Source organism: Leptodactylus fuscus, chromosome 1, assembly GCF_031893055.1.
Source record: "Leptodactylus fuscus isolate aLepFus1 chromosome 1, aLepFus1.hap2, whole genome shotgun sequence".
NCBI classification, from domain to species: Eukaryota; Metazoa; Chordata; class Amphibia; order Anura; family Leptodactylidae; genus Leptodactylus; species Leptodactylus fuscus.
This window is the reverse complement of record NC_134265.1, coordinates 329,002,454-329,024,015: the sequence shown is the minus strand read 5'-3', so window position 1 is coordinate 329,024,015 and position 21,562 is coordinate 329,002,454. Positions and strand designations below refer to the sequence as shown.

The following is a 21,562-nucleotide window of genomic DNA, read 5'->3' as shown; positions in this document are numbered from 1 at the left end:
CCAGACCTGAATATCATTGAACATCTGTGGGATGATCTGAAGCGGGCTGTCCATGCTCGGCGACCATCTAACTTAACAGAACTTGAATTGTTTGTCCAAAATACCTTTATCCAGGATCCAGGAACTGATTAAAAGCTACAGGAAGCGACTAGAGGCTGTTATCTTTGCAAAAGAAGGATGTACTAAATATTAATGTCACTTTTCTGTTGAGGTGCCCATACTTTTGCACCGGTCAAATTTTGGTTTAATGCATATTGCACATTTTCTGTTAGTACAATAAACCTCATTTCAATCCTGAAATATTACTGTGTCCATCAGTTATTAGATATATCAAACTGAAATGGCTGTTGCAAATACCAAAATATTTAGAACTAAAAATGATTAAGATTAATAGGGGTGCCCAAACTTTTTCATAGGACTGTATAATAGACAGAAATGGATTGTCCAAAGCATCCCACTTATACAGGTCCACAGGTAACGTGTGAAACAAAATCCTTGAAATGAGACACAGTGGGGCAAATTTATTAAGACTGGCGTATCAAATGTCAGTCTTAATAAATGACCCTACTGGCGGAGAGAATGAGGTATTTATGAAGATGCTTCGGCTTCTTCATAAACCTGTCAGATATCCGGCGCCAGAATGGAAATCTATGCCAGGTAGGAACTCATACCAGGAAATTTGTGAAGCCATGGCGGGCCCGTGATCTCTACCCGTGAAGAGTGGATTGGTGCTTAAGGCATACGTTTGGCACAAGAAAGGGAATTATGGCATAGAGGGAATGATGAATTTCCCCCCATGTGACCGATTTACTGAGGGGCATTCACTTTACCATTGGTAATGTCCATTGCTGTCTTCCATCATAGGATGACAGCTACGGACATTAAACAAGTCACAGAGAACGGTCACAGATTGATTTTGTATCCGTTCCTATTGACACTAATGTAAACAACATGACGGATTCTTTCCTGTGACTGCTGAAGCAAGTTTTCTGGTGTAAGTTATCGGAAATATGTCAGCCTGAGGTGTCCCTGCCCTGGCCTTCTTCACCCCACTCGCCACTCTGTTCCGCTCACTTTCATAGAAAGTGGCAAGTGAAGTGCAGAAAGGGGATGTGCTGCATCTGACGTAAGAAAGGACTGTGTACACTATTGAGTCACGGAATAACTACATGTATTGGGACAGATTTATTAACGGCAGTGCAAAGGTCCTTTATATGGACGCTGTGGCTTGTAAATACACAACATATTCCCCATAGATTGTAAGCCCTCGCGGGCAGGGCCCTCTACCCCACCGTGCCAGTCGGTCACTGTTAGTATTATATCTACCTGTATATTTTGTGTATTGTATGTAACCCCCAAATGTAAAGCACCATGGAATTAATGGTGCTATATAAATAAATAATAATAATAATAATGTACTGTCACACTAGCACAAGTTGTACGGGTCGTGTGATCATCTATTATAAAAAAGACAACGGGAAGCACCAATGGCATCAACAGAAATCTGGAAGGTCTTATTTTTTAAACGCGTTTTATCCTACACATATTTTTAAAGAATTTTTGGTGCGTTTTTTTTATATACTGTATATATATTTTATATTAAAAAAAAAAAAATCCTAAAAATCCTGCAGTTCTCACACTGTCCACTAGGACATATAATATGCTGAGACTTCCTTTTTCCTGTAGGAGATTTCTTTGCAGCAGTCACCTCACTTACAGCACCCTGATGATCACAGTGATCATGTATATGTAGATAAGACACAGAATCCACCAATCACAATAAAGAATTTCACATCTTATCTACGTAATGACAATCACAATATTCAATGAGGAAGTAAAGGAAAGGTATATAATGCGGAATATTCCCCATACATACCCCTCTGCTATGCCCGCCATACACATACCTGAATATACAGATCCACCAGCTCATTCTGGCCCAGAATATAATATATCTTTCCGGCCATTAACCAAGCATAGGCTTCTCTCTCCTTAGACTGAAGATCAATAAAAATGCCCAGACTTCTCTTGGTATATTCCAGGGCTGATCTACAGGCTCTAGATCAAAAGCAAGAGGAAAAATTCCAAAAATCAAAGATTTACTGACAAAAATGTGACCACAATGCAGGGGAGGATCAATAGGGGGATCATTTCATCCACATCCACACCCCCGTTAAAACTTGACGGACCAGTGTAGGTGGTAAGCGTTCCTTAAATGCATTTCATCAACTATATAATAGCTGATAAGGATCCTTGCACTATAATGCCAAAAAAACAGGGGCATAACTTGAGGGGGTGCAGTCGCACCGCGGCCCAGGAGCCTTAGGGGGCCCATAAGCACTAACATCAGTATTGATATTGCAGCTTCCATCTGGCCCATAAGCCAAGGAGACCCCAACCACACCCGTAACTATCACTATCAACAATTTGCTCTAGGGATGAGGTAGGGGGACCCAGACAAAAGTTTGCATCGGGGCCCACAAGACTAGTTACACCACTGCCAGAAACTCACAGCAACCATGAGAAAATATTCTCAGAAAAAGAGAACATATTCGGCAGTGCCGATTGCAGATTGCCATCACTCACATCAGTCCTTCTCCTCTTTGTGGCCACCAATCTAAATTCCAAATGAATTAACTAATAAATTTTTTGGGGGTTTTGGAATGTGGGAGGAAACTGGAGTACTCCATATTGTTCTAGGTCGCACTGAATCCCAGGATCCCAGAACTCGGCAGATTTGGTTAAAAAAAAAAACACAGCAGAACATGGTGTTTCCACAGCGTGGGGCTTCACCCGACATAATTGCTTTACTTTAGTATTACGAGGGGCGTCCACAATGCTGCGAGAAAACTCTCCAGCACCACTTACTGTGTAAGTGGCCATTTTTCTTGTGGCCACGAGCATGTGGAGTCGGCTCTGCCCGAGGCCTAGAAGTTTGTCCCCCAGCCCCAGAAGAAGACACGTAAAGAGGCCGTTCCTGTAGAACATGGAGACGGCGCTGGAGAGTTCTCTCGCAGCATTGGGGACACTCTCAGTGCTGTTTGAATGCTGGGGCCCGCCCCCAGTGCTACGAGAGAATTCATTTGCACACAGAAGAAAACTGGAATTTCTACCAAACGGCGGTGCAGAGAAGACATTTAAAGGTAGGAGAAGAATAGCCTTTCTTAAAGAGGACCTTTCATCAGATTGGGCACAGGCAGTTCTATATACTGCTGGAAAATATATACAGTGCGCTGAATTCAGTCAGAAGGGCGTTTCTGACAGTTAGCCAGGGACACCCTTCTGCCCAGCAGTGCTTATCGCGCTGTACTGTGGAGCAGGGAGGAACTCCCCCTCCCCTCCTGATAATACTCGTCTATGGACAAATACTGTGCAGCGCGATAGGCGCTGCTGGGCAGAAGGGCGTCCCTGGCTAACTGTCAGAAACGCCCTTCTGACTGTAAAGCGCTACGGTACCGGGACCGATAGCGCTTTACCCAGGGCACAGATCGGGAAAGCCAACAGTACACTGAATTCAGCGCACTGTTGGCTTTCCAGCAGTATATAGAACTGCCTGTGCCCAATCTGATGAAAGGTCCTCTTTAAGCCTATTCCTACGTGTTAGTCACAATTGTGTTTTAATGATAGGATCCCTTTAAGGCTAGGGCCACACGTAACAGGTCACAGCAAAAACGCACTGCAGGAAAAACCTGTCTTCCTTTCCCATATGTCTCTGCTCTTACGGTGATACAGGGCCTGACTTCTTGGCACATTGTAAGTCATGTGGCTGGAAAATAACCATAGTTCTGAGATCACATAACCACTCTTCCATCCAAAGCTTAGGACATCTTTACTAGAGATGAGCGAACAGTGAAAGATTCGAGATTCGTTTCAAATAGAGTCTCAATATTCGACTAGTCGATCGAATGTCGAATCCCATTATAGTCTATGGGAAAAAATGCTCGTTTCAGGGGAAACCACAATTCGACTAAAGGAGAGTCACCAAGTCCACGAGTAGCAGGAGGAGAGTGTTTAGGAGGAGCGCTGTGCAGTTGCGCTGATAAAAAGTAAGCTTCCTCGTAACCGCAAGCTGCCATCTCTCCCAACTAGCAAAGATGAGCCTGTGGCAAATCAACGCTGGTTCTGCAGCAGGCTCATCCTTGCTAGTCGGGAGAGCTGGCAGCTTCACACTGGCCAATCAACGCTGGTCAATTCATTCCTATGAGAAAAAGTCAATTCCCTCGTAACAGCAAGCTGCCAGCTCTCCTGACTAGCAAGGACAAGCCTGCTGCAGAACCAGCGGTGATTTGCCGAATGCTGTACACTGTATAGCATTCGGCCAATCAACGTTGGTTCTGAATAAATTTTTACTGCGAATAGGTAGTAGTATTCGATCGAGTACGAATATTTCGAATACCGTAGTATTCTATCGAATACCTACTTGATCGAATACTACTCGCTCATCTCTAATCTTTACTACTGGATACTAATAAGTGCTTTACTTTTTTATCATAAGTGCAATAGTCATGTTTATTGCCTCCAGACATCTCCTTTAAGATTTACAAGGGCATTACCACTACTGATCCTCTCCTGGATTATACATGACAGGTAGTACCTATATTTTTACTTTACACGTACCTCTCAGTACCTAAAGATAAATACAGCTGGCTGATGGTCTCGAGCACTTGACCCTCCAGAACTTTGTCAGCCATCTTCTTGGCTAAGGACAGCTGGTATTCATTGTATATGATGCACTGTGCTTCATTGACTTCAAGTGCCTTGTAAAAATGACACAGGAGCTGGACGGCACAGAGCTGGCCTGTCCGAAAAAGAGAGAGGAACATTTATATATTATAGGAATCCTCAACCAACATAGCAACATGACGTATTATCTTACATCCATACTATCCATTTTATCTAGTGCTTGATCTATGCAAGGAACACAATAACCATTATAACAGATTATAATATACTATGTACTAGGAATGGCGGGGCCCCAAGGCGAACATTTGACATGGGGCCCCCCAAGACTTTTGTTAAAGCATGTTTTGTGTAACTTACCTTCCAAATGATTTGTTTCTAGTGCAACCAGAAGAGCCCATTCATAATAAGATCGTCCCCGTTCCTTATGATCTCCTGCGATGTAGTGCCTTCCAAGCATTAATAAGACATAGATAAAATTTGCACCATTTTCCATAATTGGAAGTCCAGAATAAAGAGTCACAGATTTAACCAAGAACACTTCTACCAGGATCCGGGCTTTCAAGTGCAAGAATAACATGCCAAAGTTAGCCAGGACAGCCGCCTGGTTCTGCAAATTGTCCATCTCTCTTGAGATCTTCAAGGCAGTGCAGTAATGTCTGGCCGCTTCTTCAATCTTACCCTCTCCTCTCAGAGCAATACCAATAAGGTTGTGTGCAATACCAAGCTGGTGTTGGGTACAGTCAGAAAATGAGACCACCCAGTTCAATATATCAAGGGCAATGGTCTTCTGTCCATCAAGCATGTAGAGCCAAGTAAGTGATACTAAAATGTCCACCCTGTACTTCATATCCATGGGGAAAGTGTCCATTGCCTTCATGATATATGATCGAGCCTCTCTGTATAGTCTATGACTTGAGCACATGTCCGATAATCTCAGATATATGAAACAACACAGTTCCTGGTCTTGGTCGGTAACCACTGACTTAAGGGCATGTCTTAGATGATAAGCAATTTGAGATGGAAATATCTGCTTCAGCTTTTTGACTCCACAAGGCTTAGAAGTATTTTCTACAATGAATCGAATCTGTCTTAAAGAGTCCATGATGGTACAAGAAGCCTGAGATGCTACTTTAATGCAGCTTAGTGTCAAGTGTGGCAAACACTTTTTAGTATAAATATTAGCCAACTGGAAGTAGTATCCCGATGAAGACCTCTTACTAGAGTCCATTGAGTTGTCCAAGACTTGTAGCCTCTCGATGAAAGGCAAAGATTCATTGTGTTGTCTCAAGTCAATGAAAGTCTTGGCCAAAAGTTGGCATACTCTTATTTCGCTCTTCTGGTCTTGGCTCAGGATTGCCTTTGTCATGGCATATTTCAGAATCGTTGCTTCCACGTTACTGCTGCTTATATAGTTTTGTAGTCCGAGAAGTAAAGATGAAGACTTCTCAATCATTTGGCAACTTTTGTCCTTAGATTTTTGTTTTAGGTAAATAGCATTCAGGTTCATGTGGACAGCGGTGAAAAGAAAAATATCAGAGAAATCTCCATTAATAACACCCATGGCTTCCTCAAAGTAAACACGAGCTTGGGAGAACTTGTTTTTCTTAGTGCAGAGCCTCCCTAGAAGAAAGCAAATTCTTGCCTGAGCCCATTTCATACAATACTTCTTAGCTGCTCCTCTTGCTACACTAAGGTACCGAACCAACTCTTCTTCTTCATCATATCCATGAAATGTGGCTTGTAAGAAGGTGTATGAGACATCATACAACTTTCTGAAACTTGGTTGATACTGTTCACGGTTTAGAAATGAGAGTAGACGTTGTAAGGAGTCATGATTCTCCTCTTCTACACAGATACAGAAGGTAGGGTCCTCATATTCATCAAGAGGTGCCTGAACATGGGAAGGAAGAAAGTTCTTATCTTGAAAGGTAGGGTCCAAATATTTATCAAAAGGGCTGTGGTCTTGGACTTCGGAGGGAAGAGAGTTATTATCTTGACAGGTGGGATCCTCATATTCATCAGGAGGGGTCTGGATTTGAGAGGGAAGAGAGATTGTATCTTGAACAGTGGAGTCCTCATGTTTATCAAGAGGTGCCTGAACATGGGAAGGAAGAAAGTTATTATCTTGAAAGGTAGAGCCCTCATATTCATCAAGAGGGTTGTGGTCTTGGACTTGGATGGGAAGAGAGTTGTTATCTTGAACAGTGGGGTCATCATATTCATCAAGAGTGGTCTGGATCTGGGAGGGAAGAGAGTTCTTATCTTTAAAGGTGGGGTCCTCACATTCATCAAGAGGGGTCTTGATCTGGGAAGGAAGACAGTTCTTATCTTGAAAAGTGGGGTCCTCATATTCATCAGGAGGGGTCTGGATTTGAGAGGGAAGAGAGATTGTATCTTGAACAATGGGGTCCTCATGTCCATCAAGAGGGGTTTGAACATGGGAAGGAAGAGAGTTCTTATCGTGAACAGTGGAGTTCTCATATTCATCAAGAGGAGTCTGGATTTGGGAGGGAATAGAGATTGTATCTTGAACGGTCAGGCTCTTATATTTATCAAGAGAGGACTGGGTTTGGAAAGGAACAAAGCTTGTATTCTGTAAGTCACTGGAAGTATCCAAACAATGAGTACCAGAGGCAGACATGCTCAAAAATGTCTCCAGTTTTTCCTTTAGGTTGTTGATGTCTTTACTTGATGTCCCAGGAACATTTTCTAAAGTCGAAGCAACAAAAGATAAATTAGCTTTGCAAATGTATAAAATTTGTAGCAATAACTTTTCCTCTAATATAAGCTGAAAGAGATTTGTTTAAAAATGTAGAACTGTATTCTGTATATTGATGTGGATCAAGGTGTAGATATTGGGGGTGCACAGGTAGCAATCACTACTATGCTGTGGAGCTTAAGTGGGCCCAAAGGTCTCCCTATAACATAAGAAACCGCCAGTATTATAAATAGCACATGGTAAGTGGGGCCCAGTTACAGATTTTGCATTGGGGACAGGGAACTTGAAGCAGCGCCTCTGGTGGGGATCCCAAGTTTTCTGTTTGAATAGAGGTGGTCACACATGTAGACTGCCACTTTAATCTCTTTCAACGAAAAATTGGGGCCGGCCTGATACAATGCTCAGCCTGAAGAACAGCGCTCACCCAGAAGATGACAGAAATTTCTTTAATAACAAATGGAACAGCACAACGCGTTTCGGACATATGGTAGTCCTTCCTCAAGTGCACAGTCACTTCAAGCAACATAGATATATACATAAGAAACATTAAAAATCATCGAACAATAGGAATAAAAAATAAAAAAGAACAGCAACTGTATGACAAATGAAATACCATAGAGTGACTTAGGTAATGAATAAAAAACTAAAAATTGCTCAATTTTCTGTTTTTTTTTACTTTAATCTCTTTGGAACTGATAGAAATAGCCAAGTGATGTACTCTGCTGTCTCCATCAGTCTCACCGTGGATGGTGGTAGTCACCATGCACACGACCAAACCACACAACAGTGGATTTGGGGACCCCATTCTCATGATCTGTGGTGTTTCCAGTAGTTACACAAATATATCAAATAGATGTCAATATAACCTTCATTAACACTTACTGACCACCTGCTGATGGGACAACATCTTCGTATCAGATTAGTGCACTAGATGCATGTCCACGTTTTCACATTGCAGAATGATGTGAAACGGTAAATACCCCCTTTATTGGCCCTCATGCAGTAAATGCCCCCTCTACAGGGAGCCCTGTCCATCACACATCAAGTCTCTGACACAGCATAAGGACGACGCTGTTCAGTGCGGTACATGGGGCCTCGTGGAGGCTGAAGAGGAAGCGGAGGCAGTCGTGGGCTGGAGCAGGTTCTAGTAGGTAAATAGCGGCTGGAGTATTCCAGCACGTAGCAGCCTATTTAAGGGAAAAAAAGCACCAGGGGGCTGAACAGGCCCCGTAAAGTTGCGGGCCCCATAGCAGCACAGTTTAGCCACTGCCTTAAAGGGATCCTATTATTAAAACTCAATTTTTTCTGCCTACCACGTAGGAATAACCTCAAGAAAGGCTATTTTTCTCCTATCTTTAGATGTCTTCTCCGCGCTGCCGTTCAGTATATAATCCATTTTTTTTCAGTATGCAAATGAGTTCTCTTGCAGCACTGGGGGCGGGCCCCAGTACTCAAACAGCACTGGGGGCGCCCCAAATGCTGCGAGAGAATTCCTCCATCTTCTTCAGCAACAGGTCTTGTTCGCGTCTTCTTCTGGCGGCGGTTTCAAACTTCTAGGCCTCAGGCTTAGGGCAAAGTCGACTGTGCATGCCCGCCGGTCACAAGAAAATGGCCGCTTACACAGTATTGTAAGCGGCCATTTTCTTGTGGCCGACAGGCATGCACAGTCGGCTGGCCGAAGCCTAGAAGTTTGAAAGCACCGCCGGAAGGAGACCCGTTCCTGAAGAAGATGGAGGCGGTACTGGAGAGTTCTCTCACAGCATTGGGGATGCCCTCAGTGCTGTTTGAGCACTGAGGCCCACCCCCAGTGCTGTGACAGAACTCATTTGCATACCAATGAAAACCAGATTATATACCAAACAGCGGCGTGAGAAGACATCTAAAGGTAAGAGAAGAATAGCCTTTCTTGAGGCTTTTCCTACTTGGTAGGCAGAAAAAAATGAGTTTTAATGATAGGACCTGTTACTAAGTAGAACCTGTTAAATAACATACATCATTTGATTGTTGCCGTTCCCCTGATCAATTTGGTGTTTTTCTTTTTAAAATCCATGCACCTCTTCAAAAGATATGGCCCCTAGAAGATTATCTGTAAACTAGCTCTGATTTTCCATGTGGGTGGAGAAAAAACATAAGGTCACCGCCCACTTGGAGAATAAGAGCTAGTTTACAGCTAATCTTCCAGGGTTCGTATCTTTTGAATGGGTGGACGGATTTTAAAAAGAAAAACACCAAATTGATCAGGGGGACCGCAAGAATCAAATGAAATACTTGGCACGTTCTTTAAACCCTAGCAATATAAGGACATTCTACTTGTTTGGGGGCCCCAAACCTGTGAACGATTTCCCTTTAACAGGTCTTCTGCATATAGAAACAGTTATCATTACCATCAAAAGAATATGTGAGCTATGAATTCCACATTTTGGTAAACTTACCTTTATTTTGACAAGTTTCTGTTTCCTCAAACTGATCTGTTATAAAATGTAAATTAAAAAAAGGACATAGAGTTATTAAAGGGATTATCCAGTTTTTTAACAAAAAAAAATATATATATGGGTCAAACAGCAGTAGTAATCAATACAAAACACTTCCTAGTATATCCTGTATAAATTCAGCCTTTTTTATCTTATTTATTTTCAGGTCATTGACCTCAGAGTGACGTTTCATTTACAAGCTCACTACCCCTCCCTGTGAGCAGTTCATCCAGCAAACAAAACTTTATATCAGCATGTGACGTCGGATGTGGAAATTATTTATTACCTGTGATTTCATTGCAGGGGAGAATGGAGAAACGAGAGGAACACAGAGGTTGAGAGTAGGAAGATGAATCATGAGAAATGTAGTTTTTTTCCACAGATTCACTGCATGTAAATAACAGGGATACAAGGAGCAGCAAGTAAAATAAAGTCAAGCAAAGGGTGCACAAGAGAACAGAGAGGATTTAGCAACAATTATATACCAGTACTAATTTTTCAGTATTTTTATAGCATTTTTTCAGTAAAACAAAGGGAAATACTAAAGGGGGCCCTTCACACAGTGGAAAGTGAACAGAATTGTTGAGTTGGACTTCTGCCTCAAATTCCTCTCCATTTTCTGCCCATCTGGTTTCTGCCACAACTTTCACTCATTGACTACTCGGGTTAATCAGCGGGTTCTGAGGCTGAATCAGGGTGGAATTTGGCGCTGATTTAAAGGAAGACTCCACCTCAAAATCAGCGCCAAATAGTAGCAATAGATTTACTCTTATGGTATGTCCACTACTGTAATATGACATGGACATGCCCCCCCCCCACTGCAAAATCCAGATGGAAAATGTGCAGCATAACCGGTCCATGTGGTTAAATAGGATCAATACACTTCTATGTATAAGTTGTAATGGCCAAACCATCCCACCAGGACCTACCACATTACTTACCCAGTGTGTACAAGTGGCAGACATCAGATTGAGACATCTTTTGCAATAAAATCTTCGCTGCTTCAAAGTCAAAGTCTTCCTCTGTGCTTTTTCTGCTCAAGTCACTGTTATCAATGGGGAAGTCTGTGCTCTTCTGCCTGGATGGGGAGAAAACAATTTAGGAACTGACCTATAAAGGGGGAGGTACCCAAAAACATTCAAAGTAGAGCCCTCTCTTGGAGGGACAGGGTTGTCACACCGCCTTATACTCCCCAATCTTGGCATGGGCCTGACAATCATTAGCCCCACAACGTCCCCTCCAGCATGACCATGGGGACACGTCCTCCCTCCTCTATACACCAATAGTCCACTGTCTGTGTAGCTCTCAGTGAGTACTGGTACTCCTTATGGTGAAGCAGGGAGCCGCCAGCATTCTCCCCCTATCGCTGACATCACTACCAGAGTACAATCCAAGAGAACAGGTCGAGTATTCTTTTTTTTTCACATTTCACTATGCGGGGCCACACAGTGAAGAAATATAATGGGGAATTATAATGTGTAAAGGTTAAAAAAGGGAGCATTATACTGTGTGAGAGTCAAAAGGAGGAGCATTATACTGTGGGAGAGTCAAAAGAAGGGAGGATTATACTGTGTGAGAGTCAAAAGAAGGGGGCATTATACTGTATGAGGGTCAAAAGAAGGGAGCATTATACTGTATGAGGGTCAAAAGAAGGGCGCATTATATTGTGTGAGGGTCAAAAGAAGGGAGCATTATATTGTGTGAGAGTCAAAAGAAGGGAGAATTATACTGTATGAGAGTCAAAAGAAGGGAACATTATACTGTGTGAGGGTCAAAAGGAAGGAGCATTATACTGTGTGAGAGTCAAAAGAAGGGATCATTATACTGTATAAGGGTCAAAAGAAGGGAGCATTATACTGTGTGAGAGTCAAAAGAAAGGAGCATTATACTGTGTGAGAGTCAAAAGAAGGGAGCATTATACTGTATGAGGGTCAAAAGAAGGGAGCATTATATTGTGTGAGAGTCAAAAGAAGGGAGCATTATACTGTGTGAGAGTCAAAAGAAGGGAGCATTATACTGTATGAGGGTCAAAAGAAGGGAGCATTATACTGTATGAGGGTCAAAAGAAGGGAGCATTATACTGTGTGAGAGTCAAAAGAAGGGAGCATTATACTGTACAAGGGTCAAAAGAAAGGAGCATTATACTGTGTAAGAGTCAAAAGGAGGGAGCATTATACTGTGTGAGTCAAAAGAAGGGAGCATTATACTGTGTGAGAGTCAAAAAGAGGGAGCATTATACTGTGTGAGAGTCAAAAGAAGGGAGCATTATACTGCGTGAGGGTCAAAAGGAGGGAGCATTATACTGTATGAGGGTCAAAAGAAGGGAGCATTATACTGTGTGAGAGTCAAAAGAAGGGAGCATTATACTGTGTGAGAGTGAAAAGGAGGGAGCATTAAAACTGTGTGATAGTCAAAAGGAGGGAGCATTAAAACTGTGTGATAGTCAAAAGGAGGGAGAATTATACTGTGTGATAGTCAAAAGGAGGGAGAATTATACTGTGTGAGAGTCAAAAGAAGGGAGCATTATACTGTGTGAGAGTCAAAAGGAAGGAGAATTATACTGTGTTAGAGTCAAAAGAAGGGAGCATTATAGCAAATCAATTGAATAGAAGACTGCTCTCCCTCCAGACTTTAATAAAATATAACTTTTAATTCATCTTGTTAAAAATTACAAAAAGTAGTACAAAAGATTGTGAAAAAGTAGGAAAAAAACACCACCAAGAAAAATGTAGGTGTGGGAACAATGTGTAATTAATGAATTGTGAACACATGAGGTAGAAGGGTAGAAAGGTAGCATATATATACTCAGTTTTTCCTGTGCACTCTGGAGCATATTACCATGGCTATGATTAAGGGACATACGTACTTGTCCTGAAAAGCATTAGCGGTTTTAGACACCTTTCTGTTTTTTTTCCTACTTTTTCACAATCTTTTGTACTACTTTTTGTAATTTTTAACAAGATGAATTAGAAGTTAGATTTTATTAAAGTCCGGAGGGAGAGCGGTCTTCTATTCAATTGATTTGCTATATACGTATAGCCTTCTGAGTCCGAAGGCGAAAGATCGTGCACCCCGAAGACTCTGTGGAACAAGGTGAACTGTAAGTCAGGAGTTTTTCTCCTTATTTTTTGTTATATATAAGGGAGCATTATATTCTGTGAGAATCAAAAGAAAGGAGCATTATATTGTGTGAGGGTCAGAAGAAGGGAGCATTATACTGTGTCTCCATACAAGGGGGGCATTATACTGGGTGGAACTCACAAGGCAAAATAATACTGCAGGGGCTATAAGGGAGCATTGTACTGTGTGGTACATAAAGAGACTGGTTGGGATTGGGCAGGGTCAAAGAGGACATGGGCAAAACCTATCATATGTATATATCTAGTGGCACGCAGCTCGCTCCATAGATTTTTGAGGTACACATTAAAGAGTCTGTAAAGAGTCCGGCGCTCATATTGGTAAAGACCATGTAATGGTTGCTCCCTTGTAAGTAGCGTCATCACTTCATAACACTGTATCAGCCATAAATCAGATCTTCCATTTATTCTTGCCATATTTCTTACCCTTTTTCCGGCACATAAGGTTTCACATTGCAGGTTTTCACAAATCCAACGCCTCCTGTGCTTAGGTTCTTCCCCACAAACCACTCCATGCATTGAATATAAGTGGTGATTATTTCTATCATGTCTCCACCCTGATAGCTGAGCTCATCAGGGACATCACTGTCATGACTTACAGTGGCCTCTACCCAGCCTGTAGATACTAACAGACATATAGATCTATGGTCAACAATTCATTTGTAGAAAATAAAGGGCAATATACAACATGTTCATATGACGTGATTTCCGCAGAAAGTAGAATTAGCTATATAGGCTAAGGTTAGAGTCACAAAGGTGTTATAGAGGTGTTAACGTGTATTGTAATCCTGTGTTGAATAAATGAGGTGACTGCTACAAAGAAAACCCCTTCAGAATTGGCAAGTGTCAGGCTATTATTAGACTTAGTGGTCAGAGTGAAAATTGCAAGATTTTATATTATTTTTAATATAGATTGTGACATGGAATTCTTTTTTCAAAAGTATCTAAAACACTTTACAAATATTTTTTAACATGGCTTAAAATAGCCAATTTCTGGCAATAGATTCCCTTTAAAGGGATCCTATCTAGAGATGAGCGAACAGCGTTCAACCGAGTACACGTTCGATCGGATATCAGGCTGTTCGAGATGTTTGATTCCAGTCGAACACCGTGTGGCAAACTCACTAAAAATTCATATCCCCTCTCACCTTCCCTGGTGCTTTTTTTGCACCAATAACTGCGCAGGGGAGGTGGGACAGGAACTACGACAACGACAAATAGAAAAAAAAATGGAAAAAGTAATTGGCTGGCTACATCAGGTGATTTAAAAAAGGTATCAACTACTGAGGACTTCTCTCAAAAAATTTCTTTCATTTCATATTCACTGGCTAACACAGTACAAGGATATTTTTTCTTTCTCCAACTTATACGACTAGTGGATTTAATATCCGGTTCATATGAGACTGTGAACTATGTGATTTTGAGACAGGGATAGATGTACAGGCAGGGTTAGCTAGGGATTACCTTTATTTAGGTGGGATTGTTACTCACCCAGCTCTTTGGGGCTCTATCTGGTCGGGATCCCTGTCAGCTTGCGATATGCGGGAGCTGACTTTTTCCCATAGGAATGCATTGACCAGCGTTGATTGGCCGAATGCCATACAGAGTACAGCATTCAGCCAATCAACACTGGTTCTGCAAGAGGCTTGTCTGTGAGGAGGTGAAGTCTCCGGCAGAACCAACGTTGATTGGCCGAATGCTGTACTCTATATGGTATTCGTCCAATCAACGCTGATCAATGCATTACTATGGGAAAAAGTCAGCTCGCGCATATCGCAAACTGACAGGGATCCCAACGTAATACAGTGACTTGGGCATGTTAGATGCCCCCAGACATGCTTCCCCTGCTGTCCCAGTTGCATTCCAGGGTGTTGGCATCATTTTCTGGGGTGTCATAGTGGACTTGGTGACTCTCCTGAGTCGAATAGTAGTTCCCCCCTTATTGAGTATTTTTTCCCCATAGACTATAATGTGGTTCGATATTCGATCGAACAGTCGAGTATTGAGCAGCTACTCGAATCGAATTTCGAACTTCGAACATTTCACTGTTCGCTCATCTCTAAGGGAGCGTTCACACTACCGTCGGTGTCCGACATGTAGTGTCCGCTCCTAGTGTCCGCTCAAAATCTGTCACGGACACTAGGAGCGGACACTAGATGTGTCCGTGACACCTGCCATTCACTTTAATGGGCATCGGGTGCGTTCTTTTGCACTCCGTGCCCGTCCTTACCTGTCCGCAAGAGAAGATGTCCGACTTCTCAAGCGGACAGAGGAACCCTGCATGCAGGGTTTTTCTGTCCGCTTGAGAAGTCGGACATCTTCTCTTGCGGACAGGGAAGGACGGGCACGGAGTGCAAAAGAACGCACCCGATGCCCATTCAAGTGAATGACAGGTGTCACGGACACATCTAGTGTCCGCTCCTAGTGTCCGTGACAGATTTTGAGTGGACACTAGGAGCGGACACTACATGTCGGACACTGACGGTAGTGTGAACGCCCCCTAATTCTATCACTAAAAAACATTTTTTTCTGGTTGACATGTAGGAATGGCCTTAAGAAAGGCTATTCTTCTCCTACCTTTAGATGTCTTCTCCGCGCCGCCGTTCGGTATATAATCCGGTTTTTGTCAGTATAAAAATGAGTTCTCTAACAGCACTAGGGACGTCCCCAATGCTGCGAGAGAACTCTCCAGCGCCGCCTCCATCTTCTTCAGGAATGTCCTCTGCATGCGTCTTCTTCTGGCGCAGGCGGTCAATCTTGTAGGCCTCGGGCAGAGCCGACTGCGCATGCCCACGGCCACAAGAAAACTGGCCACTTACACAGTAAGTATGCGGCCATTTTCTTGTGGCCTGTGGGCATGCGCAGTTGGCTCTGCCCGAGGCCTACAAGTTTCTTCGCCTGCACCGGAAGAAGACGCATGAAGAGGATGTTCCTGAAGAAGATGGAGGCGGCGCTGTAGAGTTCTCTCGCAGCATTTGGGACGCCCCCAGTGCTGCGAGAGAACTCATTTGCATACCGCCAAAAATTGGGATTTCTAAGGAACGGTGGCGCAGAGAAGACATCTAAAGGTAGGAAAATAGCCTTTCTTAAGGCTATTCCTACGTATCAACCAGAAAAAATTGTGTTTTAATGATGTTAAGTGTATTAACATGGGTAGCATGAGGATGTGTTGAACTTACCAATCTGATTTTTCTGTCCACTATCCGCCATGACATAAGAACCTATATTTTTTTTCAGGAACCACCTAAAATAATATAAAATAGCATCATACAATACAATAACCATGTCGAGGTCAAGCAGTCATAGATCGGCTTTCTTTTACCCAGGTTCAACCCTGACACTCCATCCCCAGCACCCAAAATCCAGGACCCGATAGCCCCACTCCCCCCAGCTATGCCCATGCAGAAAGGGCACAGAATTCAATATTTAGGTATGACATGAAAGTGAATGAATGAATGAATGAATGAATGAATGAAAAAAAAGCGTCTACCTACTGATGAAATGGACATAGCGGCTCCATGATGGTCCTAGGCCTCAATGTACTGTCATCACTTGTGGAAGAATCCATCTCTGTCCAGGCAGGACTTGGACCATCAGCAGGGCCAGCGCTGGACTGAATTATCTGCACAGCACCATCGACAACCACAGCCTGCTGTATGGAGTTGTCAGAGCACAGGACAAAGTACATCCCTACGGAAAGAAAAGCATTATATGTAATGTCAGATAAATTATTCTCTACACTCAGGTTCTACACAGTCCAGTCATATTAATGTCACCAGCGCCTACTTTTGACGTCAACGTTAAATAACCAATGGCAGAAGGCACGTGTCATCAGCCATCTGGGTGCACTCATCATTGTGGAAGGCACGATGGATCAGCACAAGTATGCATCTATCCTGGCGGACCATGTTCACCCCTACATGCGGATTGTTTCCTCAGGATAATGGGGGGGCATGTCAAATGTTCTCCTTGGGGCCCAGCCATTCCTAGTTATGCCACTTCCTCCAATAGCTATGTCCCTGAGCCATTCCTGCCAACTTTTCTCCTATATATTTGGAAATCCTACAGCGGACACAGCGGACCATGATGCACCCAGATTTCTACTGATGACTAAAAGGGTTAAAGTATTTTCAATATGGTCCATTCCCTTTTTAGTTCCTCTACGTCTCATGTGAAGGGGCATCTAAATCCTTACTGATAGGAGTGACCTAACCTCTTATAAGACATATTAAAGTCTTACCTACCTTCCTCCATTAGCAGACTCCTATAAATGTGACTTAGTGACCCTTCATTTAACACTACTTGAATCCCGACATCATCTTCCTCCGGAGAAGTCAGCCAAAAAGACTGGTCTAAAAATATGTTCTCCATGCAGTGGTTCAGGAATCCTGTGTATAGTCACAACAGAACAATGAGCAGATTTACTATGGTTGTAATAGCATTAAAGTGGCCCTCCAGCCATACGCTGCCCAATCCTTCTGACACTCAGGACCTACAGGTGATGAGGACCACTAGTTACTTCCTAAGATCTTTCACCTTGGGTTCTCTTCAACTCATCTCTATTAGGGTATGTATTGCAGTATATTGCACTGGGGATTGCCGGTTCAAGCCCCCCTTGTGGGACAGGAAAAAATAAGCCCTCGCATAGCTATGTCAGAACAAAAAAGTTATGAATTTTGGAAGGCGGGAAGGAAGAAATTGTAAGCCTGGACTACTGGTGACTACTCCACTGTACATGGCCTTCATCCTACAGATTAGGGAAGATTTACCAAGTAAAATTGCCAAAAATTTCACAAATTGCACCAAAAATGTGTATATGTGCCTAATAAATTTCTGACTTTCTGGCCAGCGCTACAATACAACAATGTACATGACCTAACAGATGATACAGCACAAATACAACCCAATTTTGACTCATTGTACATTACAAACTTTCCTCATTTACCGAGGGAATAGTAGGTAGAAAACTTCCATATTTCTTCAAACGTTCTGAATGTCACAGTTATTACGTCCTTATCACTCTCAATAGCCAGCAGCCGAGCCGACAGCTCCTAGAAACAGCAACACACAATATTTTATGGACTTTTTAAAATAATCTGTATGTAAGGAAATGATCAAATTTGCCACTTATCAAAGTGGTTTTCCATGTTTACCCAAAAATTACTGAAAAGTGCTTAAATGTGTCTGAATTGTCAGCAGCGATGAGAACGTAGTGCAGAAGTTGGTAGTTCTAATTTTGTAGAGATCTTGCTCAGATCTGTGCAGCACAGTGGTTTACATGCTGACAGGGCTTTCTTAGGTGAGTTTACCCATGACAATAAGTACAGTACATTTTTTTATCCTCTTACAAACTCAAGATATGTCAGAACTCACACAGAAGACTGCGGCCACTTCCTTGTTGTCATTCTCCAGTAGACGGAGTCTGTTCCTGAGCTCTGCTTGGAGTTGGGGGTCAGGGACGCCACCTCGGACCATAAGAAGATGGATGTTGAGATCTATGGGACAAGAGCTTTGATTGGGTTATCTGAATCGGTGTCTCTGTTGCTGAGATAACAATGTTTTTGTCAATATGCAAATAAGCTTTTTGGAGCAATAAGGGTGTTGTCACTTACCTCTTTGGAGCAACAGTTATGACCTCCAAAATTGCTACAAAAACTGCTTGCATGAATAGCAATATCTTAGCAATGGAGGCAGCGATTCATAAGGGGAAAACACAGTTGACCCTAACCTATCTATCTATAGGACAGGGTTGATATGCTGGGTTCTGGCGGCCATAACCTATCTATCTGTAGGGCTGGGTTGATATGTTGGTTCTGGTGACCCTAACCTATTTATCTATGGAACAGGGTTGATATGCTGGGTTCTGGTGACCCTAACCTATCTATCTATGGGACAGGATTGATACTGTATGCTGGGTTTTGGTAAACTTAACCTATCTATCTATAGGACAGGGTTGATATGCTGGGTTCTGGTGACCCCCTTTAAAGTTGTGGTTAAAAAATTTTCAACAGCAAACTATATTATTCTGTAGCTTTATGGTGAAAACTGTAAAATCACACTACAAAAAGTTCCTGTAGAGTCCTACTCTAAGATTATACATGCAGATTATATGTTTGGGGTTTTTTTTTGCAGATTTTGCTGCGCTGTGTCTTTAGATATCACACTGTTATATACCATCATGACACTATATTTGTCAGCAAGTTACTTTGTTTACCAGACCGACTGTCTGTTGTGTCATATCAGAACCTGTGAAATACATTCATATCCTGCCCGATTTCCTTCCCTTAGAGGTAAATCACAAAAAAACACTTCCTTTTCTGTACAAATTAGTTCCGCTAATCTCATGGGATGTAACGTTGCAGATCTGTTATCACAGGCCAGCTGAGCATGAATTGTCATTGACTTACAATGGGGATGTAGGGGGTGCAGAGGTAGCAGTCACATCCCAGACCTGGTGCACGAGGGAGCCTAAAGTCCCATCTGCCATACAAGAAGACTCCAGTATTATAGATGGCACATGGAAGGTTGTGGCTTGACTGTTACCCTATAGAACATATCCAACAGAATATCGGACCGTTCTAATTTCCATGGCACTATGATAAGATATAAATGATAGGGACTAAAGGTGGTAGAACATGTCCCAACTCTGCTACATTAGTTACACTTACAATAGGTTCACACTAGCGCCGGTCTCTCCGTCATTCTGGGACGTCGGGGACTTGAATGGCGGAGAGCTGGTCCACTACAACGATGATTACACAACTGGAAGACCAGTGGACCCCATTGATTAGGTGACCGGGTGTCCACTGCTTCAAAACTGTCGAAAAGTCGCAAATTTTCAGTGGTTTCTGCAACAGAGACTCCGACACAGATGTGAACCCAGCCCTAGTAGGAGGTTTAGGACAGTCGTATTCTACTTCCTGGACAGCAGAGGTTCAAGCTGTTGCCGCCATCCACCATGCTTTACACTACAGCTGTGTTTACTCCGAATGGTTGTTCAAGAGCAAGTTTACCAGGAATGGCTATATTTTCTTTAGTACAGGAAGTATAATATAAAATAAAGAAAAATATATATATATATATATATATATATATAAAAAAAAATTCTTTACCTGACACTATGGCTTCTGTCTGATCAGGATTTTTTTCCGAACTTTCTTTGAGACAGTCATTAATGTGAATGAAATCTGGAATCGAAGAGGCTGCTGTAAAGAAAGACGTATTTAAAGACAGTGAAATCCATAGGTATCTGCTGCAACACATGGTATTAATAGGGGAAGGATATGTCCTATACACATCACTCATTGCCATTGTGCCCATATGGGAGTCTTACTACCTCTCAGTATCTTTTATCCATCCATCTACTCCTAATGCTAGCAGATTATAAAGTCTGCCGAATTATGAATGCAGCTCCGGAGTATAATAACTCAGAATTAGATAAAATTAAGTAATGTAATGTATTTAGAAAAATGCTCATTTTTTTGGACAGACTGATTCTATATGTACAATGGTTCGCAATGGTTAACATATTTTCAGCACACTAGGGGGCGTTATATAGGCAACGATCTATAATAAAGAATGAGAGTGTTCACACGAAGCTTGTTCCATCATGTTCAATGTTATACTTTCTTATCAGGAGTGAAAACAGAAGTGAACCTAAGCAGATGTCCTATAGTCTGGCAGCCATGGCGGATATGCTGTTACTATAGGACAGAAGCCAATATAATCCCCCTATCTGCACAGGCCATACCCATGTTTACCTACAAGCTCCCAGCAGCCTTATCACAAATAGGTCGGCTCCATTGTTCAGCTTAAAAATATAGTTGCCAAAAAATACATTCCCACAATTTACCCCAAAACACGGATGGATTTCTAGACTGAAAGCTCCGAGTATAAGAACCATTACAGAAAGCCGAAATACCATATATCCATGAAAAACGACTGCAACATCCTTGTTCTTGGCCTGTCTACCTGCATGGGTCTGTCTATATGTAGCGGCAGCTTGGACCAGTTAAGTAGGGGCCTTGGGAATAGTGCTGCTGGAAAAACCGCTATTGTATAGAGAGGAGTTTGAAGAACATTTTTGTAATATACTTTATTAAAGGGATCCTATCATTAAAATGCAATTTTTTCTGACTAAGGGTGAATTCACACTGAGTAAACGCTAGCTTATTCTGAACGTAAAACACGTTCAGAATAAGCGGCGTCTAAAGCAGCTCCATTCATTTCTATGGGAGCGGGGATACGAGCGCTCCCCATAGAAATGAATGGGCTGCTTCTTTCACTCCGTGCAGTCCCATTGAAGTGAATGGGGAGTGCCGGCGTGTACGCTCCGGCATGAGCAGAGCTTGCCGTATACGCCGGCACTCCCCATTCACTTCAATGGAACTGCTCGGAGTGAAAGAAGCAGCCCATTCATTTCTATGGGGAGCGCTCGTATCCCCGCTCCCATAGAAATGAATGGAGCTGCTTTAGACGCCGCTTATTCTGAACGTGTTTTACGTTCAGAATAAGCTAGCGTTTACTCAGTGTGAATGCACCCTAAAACGTAGGAA

At 42.5% G+C, this 21,562-nt stretch overlaps 1 protein-coding gene across 1 annotated transcript in view; it reads right to left on the bottom strand.

Moving 5' to 3' along the window:
* The window catches only part of SH3TC1 (SH3 domain and tetratricopeptide repeats 1), a 36,575-nt gene that overhangs the window by 6,829 nt on the left and 8,184 nt on the right, over positions 1 to 21,562 (bottom strand). Inside the window, exons 3-15 of the mRNA XM_075260344.1 lie at positions 20,120 to 20,212; positions 18,381 to 18,502; positions 17,953 to 18,058; positions 17,252 to 17,395; positions 16,502 to 16,697; positions 16,187 to 16,251; positions 13,434 to 13,632; positions 10,812 to 10,948; positions 9,832 to 9,867; positions 7,262 to 7,389; positions 5,038 to 6,595; positions 4,615 to 4,795; positions 1,905 to 2,055 (exon numbers count right to left, since the gene is read on the bottom strand). Coding sequence (XP_075116445.1) covers positions 1,905 to 2,055; positions 4,615 to 4,795; positions 5,038 to 6,595; positions 7,262 to 7,389; positions 9,832 to 9,867; positions 10,812 to 10,948; positions 13,434 to 13,632; positions 16,187 to 16,251; positions 16,502 to 16,697; positions 17,252 to 17,395; positions 17,953 to 18,058; positions 18,381 to 18,502; positions 20,120 to 20,212 — 3,116 coding nt within the window. The remainder of the gene's footprint in view (positions 1 to 1,904; positions 2,056 to 4,614; positions 4,796 to 5,037; positions 6,596 to 7,261; positions 7,390 to 9,831; positions 9,868 to 10,811; positions 10,949 to 13,433; positions 13,633 to 16,186; positions 16,252 to 16,501; positions 16,698 to 17,251; positions 17,396 to 17,952; positions 18,059 to 18,380; positions 18,503 to 20,119; positions 20,213 to 21,562) is intronic.